Consider the following 17,383-nt stretch of genomic DNA (forward strand, 5'->3'; position numbering starts at 1 on the left):
TTCAACTGGTAAAAGTATTCTTGAATTGGTTACTTTTAAACACCTGCACTGCCATTGTAACCGTGTTATGTGTATTTTATATTGTCCGGAAATATCTTTACCTAAAAGCAGCCTTTAACGTGATTATTGGGCGCGAATTTCAGTGTTCCGACTGTTCGTTCACGTTCCCTGCAGCTTTATGCTGGACATGGCCATAACTACACACAGGCACACACCACACAGCACGTTCCGTACAGGCACACTCCCAGTTCCCACTGGCGCGGAGCATGTAATGTTGCCTCTCGAATTTCTCTCTACACTGCGCAGTTACAGTCCCGCGTCCCGTGCGCCCGCTGCACAGTTCAGCTAGTAGGCGAAGGGCAGTGCATAGTGGTGCTTCTGTTGGGACAGCAAGTCAGTGTCTCCGGCTCGCTTGAGAATGTTTCGGAACAATTGACACTCGGTGTTCTGGAACAGCTGAACATAACTGTGCACCGGCACCTTGTGCCGAAACAGGGACATAGGGCCCAACCCTATTATCATGTTGAGATGATTCTGGGAAGAAAGGTTAGTCCGACGGCCTCTCTGTGGGTCACCCGCCGCTAAATCGCAGCAATTCGTTTGACATGTACGGAGAGATAGATCTTAAAATAAGCTTTTGCTTTTTGAGAGACTTGTTTCTTGAGACTGACAAAGTGACAGTCCGGTAACTGTCAACTTGAATACAATTCTTGGCAACCGATATATTTTATTATATACATGTGGTAATTTACATGGAATTATAGGTCACTTCAACTACATACATATCAGAATTACGTGTCCTGATTGTCAGAGGGCTGTCACATACATTAACTGGGAGGGATTATATTTACTGCCAAGTAAACACATAGAATAGTGAAAACTAAAAAGTAGGTTGTATGTTTATATATATATATATATATATAATCGTGTAAGTTTTCGGCAATCAAATAGGAAAAGGCAAGTGGTGATTATTGTTTAAAGAGGACTGGGGAAGAAAAGCCGTGGCCACAATAACAGCCCTAGTATTTGCCTGGTGTAAAAATAGGGAAACTAGAGAAAACAATCTTCACGGCTGCCGACGATGTGTTTCGAACCTATGATCTCCAGAATGGCCCGTACAACATACTCGGTTACACATTACTATTGCTTCAGCTTCCCTTCGTCGAAGCTACCATATTTATGAGTAGATTACACTCACTGTAACAACGCTATAATGAAAGCTACACTTCCCCGTACGGGGGCGTGTCGCTTTAGGGTCGATAATATAAAGAGAATTAATTTTCACCTCAAGCGATACTCTTATCTGTGGGCAAGTCATCATGCTCAGCCATATTTGAGTAATGTGTAGGAAGACAAAAAGTTGACTGGCATTCGGTGCGCACACCTATGAATTTCATTGGTTGCGACAAGCAAAGAGTTGCATGATAGATACTTTTGTCTCCATTTTCAAACCAAAATTGAAACTTTAAGCGATGTCTTGTTAAACAGCGACTGAACATTGTTTATGCAATGGAAGATCATGCTCGATTTAGATGTTGTTTAGGTAGACGATGTCTTAAGCTTAAAACTAGTCATCGTTTCTGCAATCGGCCCTTTATGTTTCATAGAGAAATTTGCTCCGTGTCTTCAGAAGAAAATCTCGACTGTCCATGAGTAAGTCTTCTACAATAATAAAGGGTTTGAATTTAAGAATATTTCACCGTTGGAGAACTGTAGTGGTACGCTCGTTTGTCACCAGGTGGCTCGCTATATGCTGGCACAGCGCTCCAAGTGGGTGCTGGCGACAACATTAAGCTCCGATTAAGATGTTCATCACACCAGTGTGAGAAGTAACAGAGAGGAGATCAGACGAATCCAGGACAAGTGTGGTAGAAGAAATAAACAGAAACTAATAAAATAAAATGCAATGAAAGACACCAGGACAGAATTGAATAGAGCTGAAGAATGAAAAGAAAAACAATCTTAAATTCAAACCCTCATTATTGTAGAAGACTTCCTCGGGAACAGTCGAGATTTTCTTCTGAAGACCCGGAGCAATGTTCTCTGTGATACGTAAAGAGTTTCACCTGGTTTTCTTGACACAGCATAAGCCCAAAAGCCCATATCACATCTGCATGAACAATTTATGTCTGGCCAGGGTTGCAAATAATAAATATCGTAGACTGTGGAAGTCATTTAAGACTTTACTCACCTGGATGAGCTGCCAACACTACTGATGGACGCTCCGTCTGCCACCCGTCTATCACGAGCACCAACACCACCCAATGGGTCTTCCAGATCACACTCGGATGTGTCCGAGTCGGAGAGACGTGAAGTAGTACTGGGCGGAGACAGATGGTCAGTCGGGGTAAGAGCCATGTCCATGTCGGTAGGCTCTATATCCCGACGCTTTAAAATAATAAAACAGAGCATGTTACTTAATGTCACATAAATCTTTGTTGTGCAGGAAGAAATATACTTTGTCTACTAAAGGGTGGTTAGCAATTTGACCTTTCCAATTTCAAGGTTTTCCCCCCAGTTTTCCAGGTTGTAAACATAAATTTTTCAAGTTTCCTTCCCAGTTACATCCCTGCATCCTCATGGTAAATGCATAATTATAATGTTGAAGTTAAGACGCTGTAAAGTACAGGACTTAATTTTTATCATAAAGGAAATTTAAAAACATAAAATTATATAAACTAGTGTAAGAAATAATTATACAGTAAAACTCGCTCAAAGCAAAATCGCAGGGAACCAAAAAAAAAAAAAAAAAAAAAAGAATTTCCAAATTAGACAAGTTTCCGCATTACACAAACACCAGTTGTTTTTTTTTGTTGATTTAAAACAGTAATTTTTAATATTGTTTACAGCTTACCTGTATCTGCAACACATGACGCTTGGCTATCCAGACTGATGTATGTAGTACTGTAGTACACTGACTTTTATGATTATTATTATTATTATTATTATTATTATTATTATTATTATTATTATTATTATTATTATTATTATGTCCGACTCGTTGGCTGAATGGTCAGCGTACTGGCCTTCAGTTCAGAGGGTCCCGGGTTCGATTCCCAGCCGGGTCGGGGATTTTAACCTTCATTGGTTAATTCCAATGGCCCGGAGGCTGGGAGTTTGTGCTGTCCCCAACATCCCTGCAACTCACACACCACACATAACACTATCCTCCACCACAATAACATGCAGTTACCTACACATGGCAGATGCCGCCCACCCTCATCGGAGGGTCTGCCTTACAAGTGCTGCACTTGGCTAGAAATAGCCACACGAAATTTAAAAAAAAAAGTATTATTATTTGTTTTACGTCACTCCGACACAGATAGGTCTTATGGCGATGATGGGATAGGAAAGGCCTAGGAGTGGGAAGGAAACGGCCGTGGCCTTAATTAAGGTACATCCCCCGCATTTGCCTGGTGTGAAAATGGGAAACCAAGGAAAACCATCTTCAGGGCTGCCGACAGTGAGGTTTGAACCCACTATCTCCTGGATGCAAGCTCACACCTACGCGCCCCTAACTGCACAGCCATCTCACCCGGTATTATTATTATTATTATTATTATTATTATTATTATTATTATTGCGCTTTATGATTACATACAGAATGATACACAGTATATCATTTCGGCACAATCACAACACTGTATTATACTATTTCAGAACACTGGATATACGTTCCTTAAACATATTTCCATCATAAAACTCTATACAGTACTTCACAACATTAAGCTTTCTTTCACAGATCAAACAAAGAAACTTGTTTCCTCTTCTTTCTAATCATTTTGTGGGTTCAGATCTTGTTTTGATCTCCATCTTCTTCTCATCTTCTCCTCTTTCTCGGCCTCTCTTGCTGCTAGAAGGACTGTAAGCTCATTCAAAAATGTGGTGTGTCATAAGTTGTTTATCACTTATGACGTTTTCTGCCTTGTACAGAATGTTTCTTGCTTGACATAAGTTGGATATTGCCGAAGCGTTTTCAAGCACTTAATTCATTCCACCATCCATACATGTGTGCCAGTTTGTCCAACAATGACATTGATCATACCAACACCAGAAATGCACAAATATTGTATGTAGGAATACATCAGTTTCTGCATTGTACACATAGATTTTAAAGAATTCTTTCATCTTTCGTTTCCATTACCACATTGAGGAGATTCTACATTATACAAAATTAAGAACATTATAATGTTGTAAACTTCGCCAGGATCGAGAAAATATTCTGTAGTGGACAAGTTTCTGCTTTATTCAAGTCTGAGCACGTTTTACTGTACAAGTTATTTTCTTTTATTCAGTTATTGTAAAAGCTATTATTAAATATTGGTAAAGATTTATACAAATTTACAGTACATAAGATTATCATAACTTTTATATTTTAAACTGAATATTAATAAACAAATAGATTAATTAAATTCCTCTCTCTTTTTTTTTTTTTGTAATGTTATTCCCAATCCACAAGCCACATGCCACTAAAAACCTGGACCTGGCTGTATCGAACCCGGGATCCTCTGAACTGAAGACTTCAGTGTTGACCATTCACAAAGGAGCTTGATGTCAATTGATTAATTAATTGAAATATAAAAATGGAATAAATAAGGAAAAATATAAGTATTTATATAAATGAAATGAAATTTGATGCTACCTTGTGTCTAATGTTCATGTATTTAAAAACAAAACTATAACTGAATAAATATATCAATAAATGAATAATATACAGAGTTATTCAACTAAGATTTTACACCGAAGTAACATCTAATCTGTTAAAGATATTGATATTCTATTTTCGTATTCTTAAATGGTATTACTGAGTTTGTAAAAATCAACATTTGTAGACAAATAAACTTGAGTGGAGCTTCTAAGGGCAGAAAATATCATAAGAAGAAAATAAAGTAGGAATTCAAACGGACAAATTGGAGCAAACGATAGAGGAATTAGGGATTGGAATAATTTATCAAGGGAAATGTTTAATAAATTTCCACGTTCTTTGAAATCATACAAGGAAAGACAAGGTAAAAAACTGATAGGGAATCTATCACTAAGGCAACAGCCCTAGATGTAGATCAATGATGATCGATTCCCAGACTTTTATGTAAATTCAAAATCCCCCTGTTTCTTTCACTTCTTTTTGAAATTCCAGGATTTTTCTCAATTTTCAAGGTTTCCAGTTTTGCTAGCCACCCAGCCAAAGAAGCATAACACTTGGATGTTTTTAAAGAACATGAATGTTATAAACACAAACTTAAATTATAAGTTATAATAAATCATCATCTTCTTTCACTGCTTTTCCCACCACTGGGGTCAAGGAAATTTGCCCTGTTTTATGGCCAAATACCTTTCCTGATGCCAACCCTGTGTGGGAGGATGTATTCACTATTGCATGTTTCTGTGATGGTTGTATTGTGTGAATATGAAGAGGTATGTGTTGGGACAAGCACTAATACCCACTCCCCACGTCATAACCAGGAAGGAGGTCTTAAAATCCCTGACCCAACCAGGAATCTAATCCAGAACCCTCTAAACTGAAGGCATCGATGCTGACTATTCAACCCAAAGAGCCGAACATAAATTATAATAAACTAGTGGATCCGCGCTTCTCCGCAGCATTTGTTATAAATAGGTCAGATAACTTGTCTCTCATAGTCGTACTGTTTTGCCTGCCCTTTTAAACAGTTTTATGAACATTAATACTGGTACACAATAACTGATTCATTCAAAATGTAGTTTATAAAACTTAATTCCATACAACATTCATCGTGCTTCGACCATTCATGCGTATCTGGATCTTATACGTTTTCAAATGATAGTGCAACATACAATTATTGGTATGAATGAATACTGTTTTGGATAAGTAGACACCCACTTTTTCAAAAGTTTGTCCCTGCGCTTTATTAATGGACATGCATAGGGCTAGTCGACTTGAAACCTTCCCGTCTGTGTATATGTCAACTGTTTTCTCTTAGAAGCATGTAAGTTATTAGGAACGTTCTGCCAACTGTTGAGTACCGTAAAACGGGGTAACTTCGGCCACTTTTTTGTATATTTTTAAAAATAAAATGTGAAATATTCCCTCTAATTTTCTGAAAAATATAATATAAATTCTGCCATGTTTGTTCTTCATTTTTAAATTTGAACATAATTCTCATCGTAATTCAGTAATGAATAATGATTATCGAAAGAGTGGCTGGAGTAACCCCGAGTTTTGGGGTAACTTCGGCCGCCACAAAAACAAATCAAGAAACAAAGTTTTCTTCGATGTAGTGTTACTTCGGCCACCGTGAATGTTTTTTAAAAACCTGCAAAATGCCCTGTATCAACAATCACAAACAAATTAAAACGATTTATGCTGAGAAAGATGTCTAGTGATCAAATTCACTTTTTCCCCAAAGAGAAACTATTTTATTTAGCCTAAGCATACAAGCATTGTATGATATTACAAATTACATGTTGCATTGTGTAAATATTTGTAATGGTACAAAATATAATATAATATAATATAATATAATATAATATAATATAATATAATATAATATAATATAATATAATATAATATAATATAATATAATATAATATAATATAATATAATATAATATAATATAATATAATATAATATAATATAATATAATAAATAAATAAATAAATAAAAGGTACGGAAATCATAAAGTCCAATTGTATAGAGAGAAAAGGCAGTTGGAAAAGAAGCAATCTTGTAGACTGTTCTCATAATACACCGTCTTCTAAATTAGAAAATATCTGGGCCAGCATCAAGTTCTTAAATGTGTATTGTCCATGTCAACTGATATCCGTCTATTTATTTATTTTTCCCCGTTTATTGTTATTGTGCCTGTATTAATCTCTTCTAAAGCGTTCTTGAAGTAAATAAGATTGTAATTACAATATCCGCAGCCGAGTAATGTTTTCCTGTACGTTCTTGCCATGGCTGAAGTTACCCGGGAAGAGGATAACTTTTATCACAAAACTATTCCCTGAAAAACCTATTTGATTAAAATGCATCAAATTGTGTTGATCAGTTACCAGACAAACTTACATTTTGACCCCATAAACCACTGGAATGGAGAATCGAATGCTGGGGCTAGAGAACAGTTTGTTTTCTGCTGTTACCAGACAAGACAATAGTCGGGGCTGCAAAAAAAATTGATTGACTCAAAAATGAGCCCGCCAATGTTATTTGGACTACCAAGTGTTGACAGAGCATTCTATTGTATGTGCATTTTAGTTGTTGCAATTGGTTCATCATTTCCAGTATAGGAGGCTGGAGAAAATAAGTGTTGCTATTCGTCAGTGGCCGAAGTTTCCCTGTATGGCCGAAGTTACCCCACTTTACGGTATATTTAGAAGCTGGAGAAAGTCTGAGAATCAAAGAATATCTAGCAGAGAATAGTATTCTTCCATCAAATGAGGAAGCATATAGTCTCTGGCTTCACAGGTAGTAATCAAACGTGGCTACGTGCAATCACATTACTAAGGATGAAAATCACATATCAGAATGTTAATGAAAGTGTAAGTCGCTTAGCAACCTGCTAAGTACAGAATGTATTGCGGCCTAGGGTAAGCCTTCACGTGCAATTATTGGAATAGTCATTTAGTGATTTTCTTTTAGGATTACTCAAAGTTGACTGATCTTAGAGATCTATCAATGTCTAATAATTCGCTGGTGGGTAATTCCAGAAAGAATTTTTAAAAAATTAAGCAAATCAGTCCAGTAGAATGACCAGACAGGCTGAACAAAGCTGTTTTTAGTAAATGTTTAAATATATGAATGGAAAAGGTAATAAAAATTAAATTCTAACAAACATAATTTTAAAATACAGTTCAGAAACTTAATTTTTCTTAACTTACTTTTTGTCTGGCAGTGTAGAATGAAACAATTCATAATTTATTTCTATACTTACCCCATGTGTTGGCATGATCTCTTCGTGAGCACTTAGGTAGTACCATTCTGGTTCTTCGTCTAACGGTGCAACATTCAGTTCTATTACCACCTGGACAAAGAGAAAAGAAAAGTTGATTGTAGAGATAACCTTACAATTCTTTAATTGTGATTTTTTTGCAAATATACATTCCCATGATACAACTGACTGTCACCAGACAGACTGCGAGACTGGGCCAATTCACACACACTACAGCGTCTATGGAGAGTATGTCTTCAAGAGAGCTCTTGATGGCTGGAATGGTGGAATATGGATTGGCAACACAAAAATTAGCAACCTGCACTTTGTAGATGACACTTCCCTCATCGCAAGAAGTGAAGAGGAACTCACCGACTTGTTTACAAGAGTGAAGAATATTAAGCCTTCACTATGGTCTATAGATAAACATGAAAAAGACCAAACTAATGTTAGTTGAACAGCAAGATCAAATCCAATTTAAAGGATGTCTAAAGAACCTGGAGATAGTAACGGAATTCATATACTTAGGGTCAGTCATCAATGATACAGGAAGCTATGAAAAAGAGATCAAAAGATGTACTGTCCTAGGTCATGTTGTAATGGTTAAACTACTATCAAAAGCTATGAATATGTGCTGGGTGGAATCACTAGTGTTCTCAGTCCTTTTGCACGGCTGAGAGACCGTGAATGCTAGAGACAAAAATCAAACAGATGCCTTTGAGATGTGGTGTTGGCGGAGAATGTTCCCTGGATGGAAACGAAAGAAGAACTAATGTTTCCATTACTGATGAACTGAGCATCAAGAGAGTGAGTGTTACCTACAGTTCCTTAGCCACATTTTCAGAAGAGAACTTGAAAAAGACCATTTTGCAAGGCAAAGTTGAAAGCAGTAGACCATGAGGAAGAGCAGCAGTCAGATTGTTAGATCAGATGAAGATGATCACCGGCCTACCTCTTCAGGAAAGCTGGAAACCACTCTCGATGGAGGCATCTCGTCAAGGTTGCAACACAGAAATGATAGAGTTATAAGGTCTTGATGCTCAGCAATGAGCAAAATGAGTTAGATAGATAGATAGATAGATAGATAGATAAAGCCTTTATTTTCTGTGGCAAAGTTAGGGCTCTTGGCCCTTTCTTACACTTAACCACACACATATTGTTATTATTCCATAATCATATTAAACCAATATTTAATTTATTGTGCAATAATATATCATTTTCACACACAATCACTCGTTCCACTCATACAGGTACTGTACCTTGCTGGAAGCACTTAACGAGGAACTGCTGGTAGGAGGTTTTAAATATACTTTTTGATGCAGCATCCTTGATGTCTTTGGGAAGAGCATTCCACCATCCCGAAGCGGTGATAGTAAATGATCGATGGTATGTGGTTGTTCGGTGGACAGGTATTTCTAGGAGGGACACTGAGGGAGTATCATGAGGATGTAAAGAACCAAGGTGACGAAAATTGCTGGAGAGATAAGCAGGGATGTCTTCCAAAAGTACCTGGTACACAAGAGTATTTGCATGTAGTTTACGTCTGTCATGTAGTCGTAACCAAGATAATTGTTTATAGTAAGGAGAAACTCGAGCGTCATACCGTAAATCCATAGCATATCTAAGACAAGCATTTTGAGTGTGTTGTAGTTTCAAGCTTAATTCTTTTGTTATATCCGTAAGAATTACATCACAGTAGTCAAAAATGGGAAATAATAATGACCGAACAAGTTGAATTTTTAGTGATCGAGGGAATACATTTCTGAAACGTTTTAAGGGGTGCAAGCCACAATAAACCTTTTTGCAGATATTCTTAACTTGCGCTGTCCAGTTTAGAGTTTCCGTTATAATAACACTAAGGTTAGAAACTGATTCACAATAAGGTATAACAGTATTATTTAAAGTTACGGGAGGAATGCAATTTTGTTTTAAAATGTGAAGATTCTTTAATGTACCGATGATAATGGCTTGCGTTTTATGGGGGTTTCATTTAAGGTTGTTTTTAATTGCATAGCTATTAATTTGCTCAAGGTCAGCGTTTACATTACATATTGCTTGTTGTATATTATTAGTTCTAGTGTGGTAATAAATTTGCAGATCATCAGCATAAAGATGGTACTTGCAGTGCTTAATTGATCTGGTGATATCATTTATATATAAAGTGAATAGGAGAGGGCCTAGGACTGACCCTTGTGGAACACCAATATTTTTTGTTCGCCACGTTGATTTATTATTATTTGCAACCACACACTGCCGGCGGTTTGTGAGGTAAGAATAGAAAAATTCCAGCACTTTCTGGCTAAAGTTTAAGGACTGTAATTTGGAAAGAAGCAACCTAGGATCAACAGTATCAAATGCGCTACTGAAATCTAAAAGAGTAAGTACTGTCACTTGTTTGTTGTCCATTGCATATCTAATGTCATCTGTCACTTTCAGCAGAGCTGTCATGGTACTATGTTTTTTCTTAAAGCCTGATTGGTAAGAGTCGAGTAAAGCATATTTATGTAAGTACGTAAGGATTTGTTCATGTACCAGGCGTTCCAGCACTTTGGACAAGGGTGGTAGGATAGAAACTGGTCGGTAATCTGAAGGAATACTGGGTCCATCCTTTTTTGGGATTGGGATGACAAGGGCATCCTTCCACGCCGTAGGGAAAATTCCTTGGGTTAAACAGTAGTTAATAATGTGTGTTACGATCGGCAGAATGGCGCCAATGATGTATTTGTAGAAAGACAGAGGTATGCCATCGTGTCCAGCAGCATTTGATCTGAGAGAATACATAACTCGTTTTACGTCATTTATACCAACCTCTTTAAACACAAATGTATCTTGAATTGGCATAAAATGAATATTATTATTATTATTATTGTTATAAAAATTATTATTATTATTATTATTATTATTATTATTATTATTATTATTATTATTATTATTATTATTATTATTATTATTTGCTCTTACAGTGGATTCAGCCGACGTGAAGTGTACATTTAAGTCATCAAGGGATACATTCGGCGCCTGCTTTAGTAACTTTCAACCTATACCCATCGTTCGTAATTGTTTCCATATTTCTGTCGAGTTCTTGCATTTCGATGCTTGACATATGTGTTTATATTTACTGTTTCTGATTAACTGTTTAACCCTGTTGCGGAGAACGCGGTAATTTTCAAAGTCATTAGCATTACCCGTTCGTTTAAACCTTCTGTACCATGAGTCACGCTTTACCATTTCGGATTTAATCTCACTAGTCAACCACGGAGAAGGTGGTCGAGTCACCCGGATCTCTTTCTTGGGAGCAAATCTGTCATACAGTTCTAACACCAGATCAGATAGTTTATTTATTTTTACGTCAATATCATCCATGTGTAAAATATCGTTCCACGGCAGATAATATGCTTCGTGTCGTATTCTTTCCTTGTCCAGATTTTTTATATCCCTGCGTGTTATATATTTAGTTTCATATTTTGGCATCTTTAATGAATAGCAGACATATATTAGATCATGGGTAGAAATACCTGGCACTGCAAGCTGTCCGTGATTTAAAACTTTCTGAGTATTGTTAGTTATGATCAAGTCAATCAAAGTAATGAGTCGTCCGGTTTACTGTATGTAGATGGTTAGTAGCATTTAGAGGTAGGATGTTCAGGTCTAAGCTAAAGAACATATTTTGTAAATGCAATGAGTCGTTTGTCGCAGTCAGCAGATTTGTATTAAAATCTCCAAGTATAATTATATTTTCGTACAGTGGAATTAACTTGGCTAAGCAAATTTCAAGGTCCGATATATGTCTTACGTCTGGGGGTTTATAAACTACTCCGATCAGTACTTTTTGATTGTTAGCCAAAACTTCTATAAACATAAACTCAGGTCGACTGGGAATTGTCTGGTCTGAAGTAGCCACTATTTTACTTTTGAGGTCATTACGACAGTATATAGCACACCCTCCCCCTATACGTTTTCTTCGGTCTAGACGGTGTAAAGTCATGTTATTTAATTCAACCAGGCCTGAGTTTAGTGAGGGTTGTAACCAAGTCTCAGTTACACATATGCAGTGCAAGGTATTACTATCATGAAAGAGGGACTGTATTTCGTCAATGTGAGCCATTAACGATTGCGCGTTAATATGACAACACTGTAGGGCTCGCCGATATCTTGAAAGACTTTCCCTGAGAATGTTTCCCACTGACGTTGTTGAAGGGTAGGGTGAAGGGGGCGACTGGGAAGGGGGTGGGAGCGGGTCACTGACATCAAGGTCACCACAATCGGTAGAAATAGCACTTGTATTGTGACTAGCCATTATCTAGAAAAGACTTCTGCTTACTCACCTTGTTCTCACCGCAAGTACTTCCAGGGGCACAATCACATTCACTCACACACATACACGCACATTTACTTAAAACTACAACATTATCCATTAATGCCATCTCAGTAATGAGTCCGTATCAATGCTCACTCGTGTTTTACATTAAACTAACAAGTTGTACCATTGTAGTAATTAACACCTTTCGTCCATTGTCACATAGCACAATGCGATCGTCCTGGCTCCAGACACGATTTAAGCCAAAGTGATCTCGTGCACGATTTAAAATGTTTTTCCTGGTATCCGTGAGCGATTCCGTCAGGAGAAGGTGCGTGCCTTTTAGCCGACGTTTAGCTCTCCAAATGCGGTCACGATCCTGGTACCGCAGGAACTTAATAATCAGTGGGCGTTTACCCGTGGCAACCACATCAGCCGTTGAATCGGAACACCTAGTCGATGGCAACGGTCAATGTCTGACATATTAAGCTCGATATCCAGTTTTTCTTTAATAGTTGATAATACTTTAGCGTACACGTTTTCACCTGGTGCTTCCGGGACGCCATGCAAAATTAGACAGTTTCGGCGGCTGTATTGTTCCGCTTCGTCCATCTGTTCTCTTTGCTCGTCCAGCTTTTCCTCTATTTTTAAAATATTGTTTTTTATGTCTTTCAGTTCACCAGACACTTTCTCTTGAAACGCACAGAGCTCCTCCTCCAGCCGCTGTAGTTTCTCCTCCCGGTTGGCGCTGCTGGTCGCCTTCTTGAGTTGGGCGCGAAAATGCTGCATCGCATCTTCAATTGCCGATACCTTTTGAACTAGATCCCGTAGCGTCATGATTTTTGTCAGTATTGGACGGTGATTATTAAAACTATGGAGATTAGGTCGCGAATGGCACTTAGTTGCTGTTTATCTTGCAGATTTACGAGTTAGCCTTGACACACACTTTACACTATGACTGAGCTCTCCGCCATCTTGCTTGCTTGCTTGCTTGAGTAATGATGATGATGACAGCACTCTCACAGCTTTTATGAGCACCAGTGGCACAATGTGGCGAATGTCAGTAAACGACCTGAGTGTTCTAGATGGAAGCAGATGTACTCTGAAAAATGTCCCATTAAAGCAGGACCAACATAAAAATGATGAATGAGAACTGCTAGGTGTTATGGACTATGATAAGGTTTTCATGGCAGGCATTACAATGAATATACAGGGTGGTCAGAAACAATGTGAACTGGGTGTATAAGCGTTAGAGAGTTGGTCAAACCGATAAATAATTTGAAAACAGTAATTCGATATCTCACACTGATTTTATTTTATCAGCTCCTGAAGCTAGCCAATGAGATCATATCACAATGAGAGCTAATTCAAATGGCCTTCACGAGATGACGTTGCTACATCTGCATGCGGCTTAAGAGCAGCTTGAGAACTATGCCGAGGAATCAGCTTCAAACACAAGCACACTAAGGGTTCCAGCTGATGTCACAGTGGTGTACTTGCTATGGGGCTATCCTGTCAGCACGGAAGTCCGTGTTCAAATGCCTCCCATAGAGAAGCTTATTTCCTCGACTGGTGCTCTCAAGCCTGTCTTAAGCCATGTGGAGATTTAGCAACACTGCCTCTTTGACCACTGTACAGAAGACAAGCTACTGATTCTATTTTCGACAAGTCGGCCATGTAGGTGGTTCGTGTAAACAAGACCAGCAATCTAATTGGTGACTGTAAACTTCCCATTCCTATCAGCACCTCCATAGCTCGAACAGCATGATGGACCAGTGTGTCATGCAGCAGTAGTTATCAGAATATGTATGGTCTAGAAAATTACAAGAAAAAGAAGAAAGATATCAAACTGCTCAGCTCCTCCTCAGACTGCACATCATACAGATGTCTACTCGCTGGTAACTTTCCACTATGATAAAAACGTATGAGACATGGAAGATCAGAATTTATTATTCCTCCTCTCTTCATTAAAACAGATTCTGCTGTAAATTAATCAAAAATTATAAATATTTCCCTTAGTATTCAATTAGGTTCAATTTGTATTGTGCATAAGATAGGAAATTTGATTTTCTGCAAGTTTTGTTATGTACCATTTATCAATGTGATGAACGGAGATATTTCAGACAGGGGCATAGCCAAGGGGTGGTTACTGGGGGTTAGAAATCCGTGATGAAATTTTTACAAAAGGAAATAAACAAGTGAAAGTTAAATTGAGGGGTTGCCTCTTTTGAACATTCACAGAGACATAATTCTAAACCCAACAGATTTCTTGAATCTATGTTCTAAGTTGGCTTTTAGATTTCTGAACATACCATTCGCTGTAAAACTATTCACCTTCATCATACTGTTTTTGTTCTGTATTTTAATGTAAGATTTTGTTGTGTACTAGTACTTCAATCTGAGTATCAACTTAATTTACTTGTATCACTGTCCTTATAATGACATGCATGTGCACACCATCGGTCAATCCTGGCTACACTACTGATGTGAGAATTCATTTTTAGATCTTAACCTAAATTACTATTTCATCCAGCATGAATAAAATTATTTATCATCTAGATTGTAGTGCTTTCTCCCCTGATCTTAACTACAGATTTGCATTAAGTTCAGTTCAGTCATTTTCTCTTGATGCACATACATACAGATGAAAATTTAAGAATTGCATTTCCTTCTTATTCTGGACATGACCGACATAACAATAACAACTTTTAGATATTCTGACCAAAGTACAGCCAAAACTCTTATTTTGTTTACAGTATACAGATCTGTTGCAAGCTCTTTATAACTAGATAATAATAATAATAATAATAATAATAATAATAATAATAATAATAATAATAATAATAATAATAATAATAATAATAATAATAATAATAATTAGTCCCACAGGAGTTCTTTTACTTGCCAGTAAATATATCAGCACGAGGCTGACATATTTGAGCCCCTTCAAATATCACCGGACTGAGCCAGGATCGAACCTGCCAAGTTGGGATCAGAAGGTCAGCGCCTCAACCATTTGAGTCAGTCAGCCTGGCTTTGTAACTAGACTTATTGCCACTATACTTTTTGCTTACTTTTGACCTGTGGTAATCAAATAAAAGCAACAAAATACTTCAATAAAGTCAATATGTCTGATTTTTCTGTACCGAATTTACTTTAACCAGTTATGAGGTTTTTTTTCTCAATTCAGCTAAAACAAGGGTATTCCTGCTTTTGAGCACATAGTCTCAATTTTATGAAAAGGAATGAAATTATATTTAATGTAAAATAGTAGTAGAAATTGGATATCATAAAATTCTAAGATGTTATATAACATATAAAATGTGGATGTGTATCCCTACTGACATTCCTAATAAATTATTTGTTTGTTTAGAAAATTCAAAGACATAGTAAGGGTCAATGCCTCAAGGCATGTTTGTTACTTGTGGTTGGTAGGTTAATGGTTTATTAAATATGAAAATATACACTGAACTCTCCAAATAACTACCTACCATACATTTATTTTCTTTAAAATTTCAGATGTTTAAAACAGAGCAGTATAAGAGTTTCTTCTTTTATGCCAGATGCACGTTTATGATTATACAGAGAATACAATTTTTAAAAAACATACCTCTCCCAAGAAATCATTGGCCCCATAACGAACGTAGTCCCACACAGTCACCTCCAATATTCGAAGTTTCAAGTCTGCCCTCCGAACAGAAGAGTAAATGAATGTCTGGTTCCACTTAGGGTCATTGGTGTTGGCTAAAGTCTTTGTTCTCCTCTTTGACTTTTCACTGAAAAGACATATGAAAACATATTAGAAAACAGAATATTTAAATTGCTTACAGAGAATAATTTTCTAATAGGAAATGTAATTGAACTTCCAAAGTGCACCCTGGTGTGAAAAAGGGAAACCATGAAAAACCATCTTCAGGACTGCCAGTGTTGCAGTTTAAACCCACAAACTTCCAAATGCAAGCTCACAACTGCACAACCTTAATTTTCAGAAGATCTTGGAGGTTTTTACAACACTGGTCCACGCATTTTATCTGCAAATTTACTTACTCTGTGCTGGACATGCATGCACAAAACCAAGTCTCCTGCACTGTTGTCAATTCATATATTAGTGAGACGTGGGAGTGTATATAATATAACATGCACTGGTAATGCAGACTTGATGACAGTAAATCTTGAAATACCAGATGGCAGATAAAAATGGAATGCAGAAACTGATGTGCATCTAATCGGCAGCTAAGGCCATACGATAATTATTACTTTTACAATAGATTTTTATGTTTTCTGTTGTTCAAAGTGTACAGATATAAAAGAAGTCCATTTCAATGAATTCCAATTAAAACTAATTATTTCTATCCAAGGTATAACATGGCAGGTTTTCAGCACACACTGTCATCAAGACCGAGTCATTACATATCCATCGAGTTCATTCCTAACTTAAACATTATTTTCTCATTGCAAATGCCCTCCTGCCATTATTCCCACCTGTTTGTATTGGCAGTCATTGCAATATAAGACTTCCGAATTTGGGTAAAAAAAATTATATAATTGGTCCACATGTACGCGCTGTGTGATTTTTCTTAGTTTCTTTTAAGACACATTTGTGTATTGAATAAGGTGAACCAATTATATAATTTTCTTTCAGTGGTCATTCTTGTCACTTATCTGCCTGTTACATCTAATTTCTAGCTGTATGAGTCACAGTCCATAGACTGGTTTGATGCAGCCCTCCATGCAACCCTGTCCTGTGCTAACCTTTTCATTTATATGTACCTATTGCTTGTCATATCCATACCTTGATGTAATCCCACCGTTCTTACTGCCTACACTTTCCTCAAAAACTAACTGAACAAGTCCTGGCTGTCTCAAGACATGTCGTATCATTCTATTTCTTCTCGTCAGATTTAGCCAAATCGATCTCCTCTCACCAATTATATTCAGTATCTCTTCATTCATGATGCGATCTAACCAACTCACCTTCAGGATTCTTCTGTAACACCTCATTTCAAAAGCTTCTATTCTCTTTCTTTCTGAGCTAGTTATCGTCCATGTTTCACTTCCATACAATGTCACTTTCCACACAGAAGTCTTCAGAAACATCTTTCTAGTTCCTGTATCAATGCTCGAAATGAATAAATTTCTTTTCTTAAGAGAGGCCTTCCTTGCTTGTGTTAGTCTACAT

At 37.1% G+C, this 17,383-nt stretch overlaps 1 protein-coding gene across 1 annotated transcript in view; it reads right to left on the reverse strand.

The window, feature by feature from the left end:
• Positions 1-17,383, reverse strand: part of Rim (Rab3 interacting molecule) — a 738,199-nt gene that overhangs the window by 353,507 nt on the left and 367,309 nt on the right. The window contains exons 9-11 of the mRNA XM_068230365.1: positions 15,815-15,980; positions 7,911-8,000; positions 2,192-2,388 (exon numbers count right to left, since the gene is read on the reverse strand). Coding sequence (XP_068086466.1) covers positions 2,192-2,388; positions 7,911-8,000; positions 15,815-15,980 — 453 coding nt within the window. The remainder of the gene's footprint in view (positions 1-2,191; positions 2,389-7,910; positions 8,001-15,814; positions 15,981-17,383) is intronic.

Source organism: Anabrus simplex, chromosome 14 (genome assembly GCF_040414725.1).
Source record: "Anabrus simplex isolate iqAnaSimp1 chromosome 14, ASM4041472v1, whole genome shotgun sequence".
Lineage (NCBI taxonomy): Eukaryota > Metazoa > Arthropoda > Insecta > Orthoptera > Tettigoniidae > Anabrus > Anabrus simplex.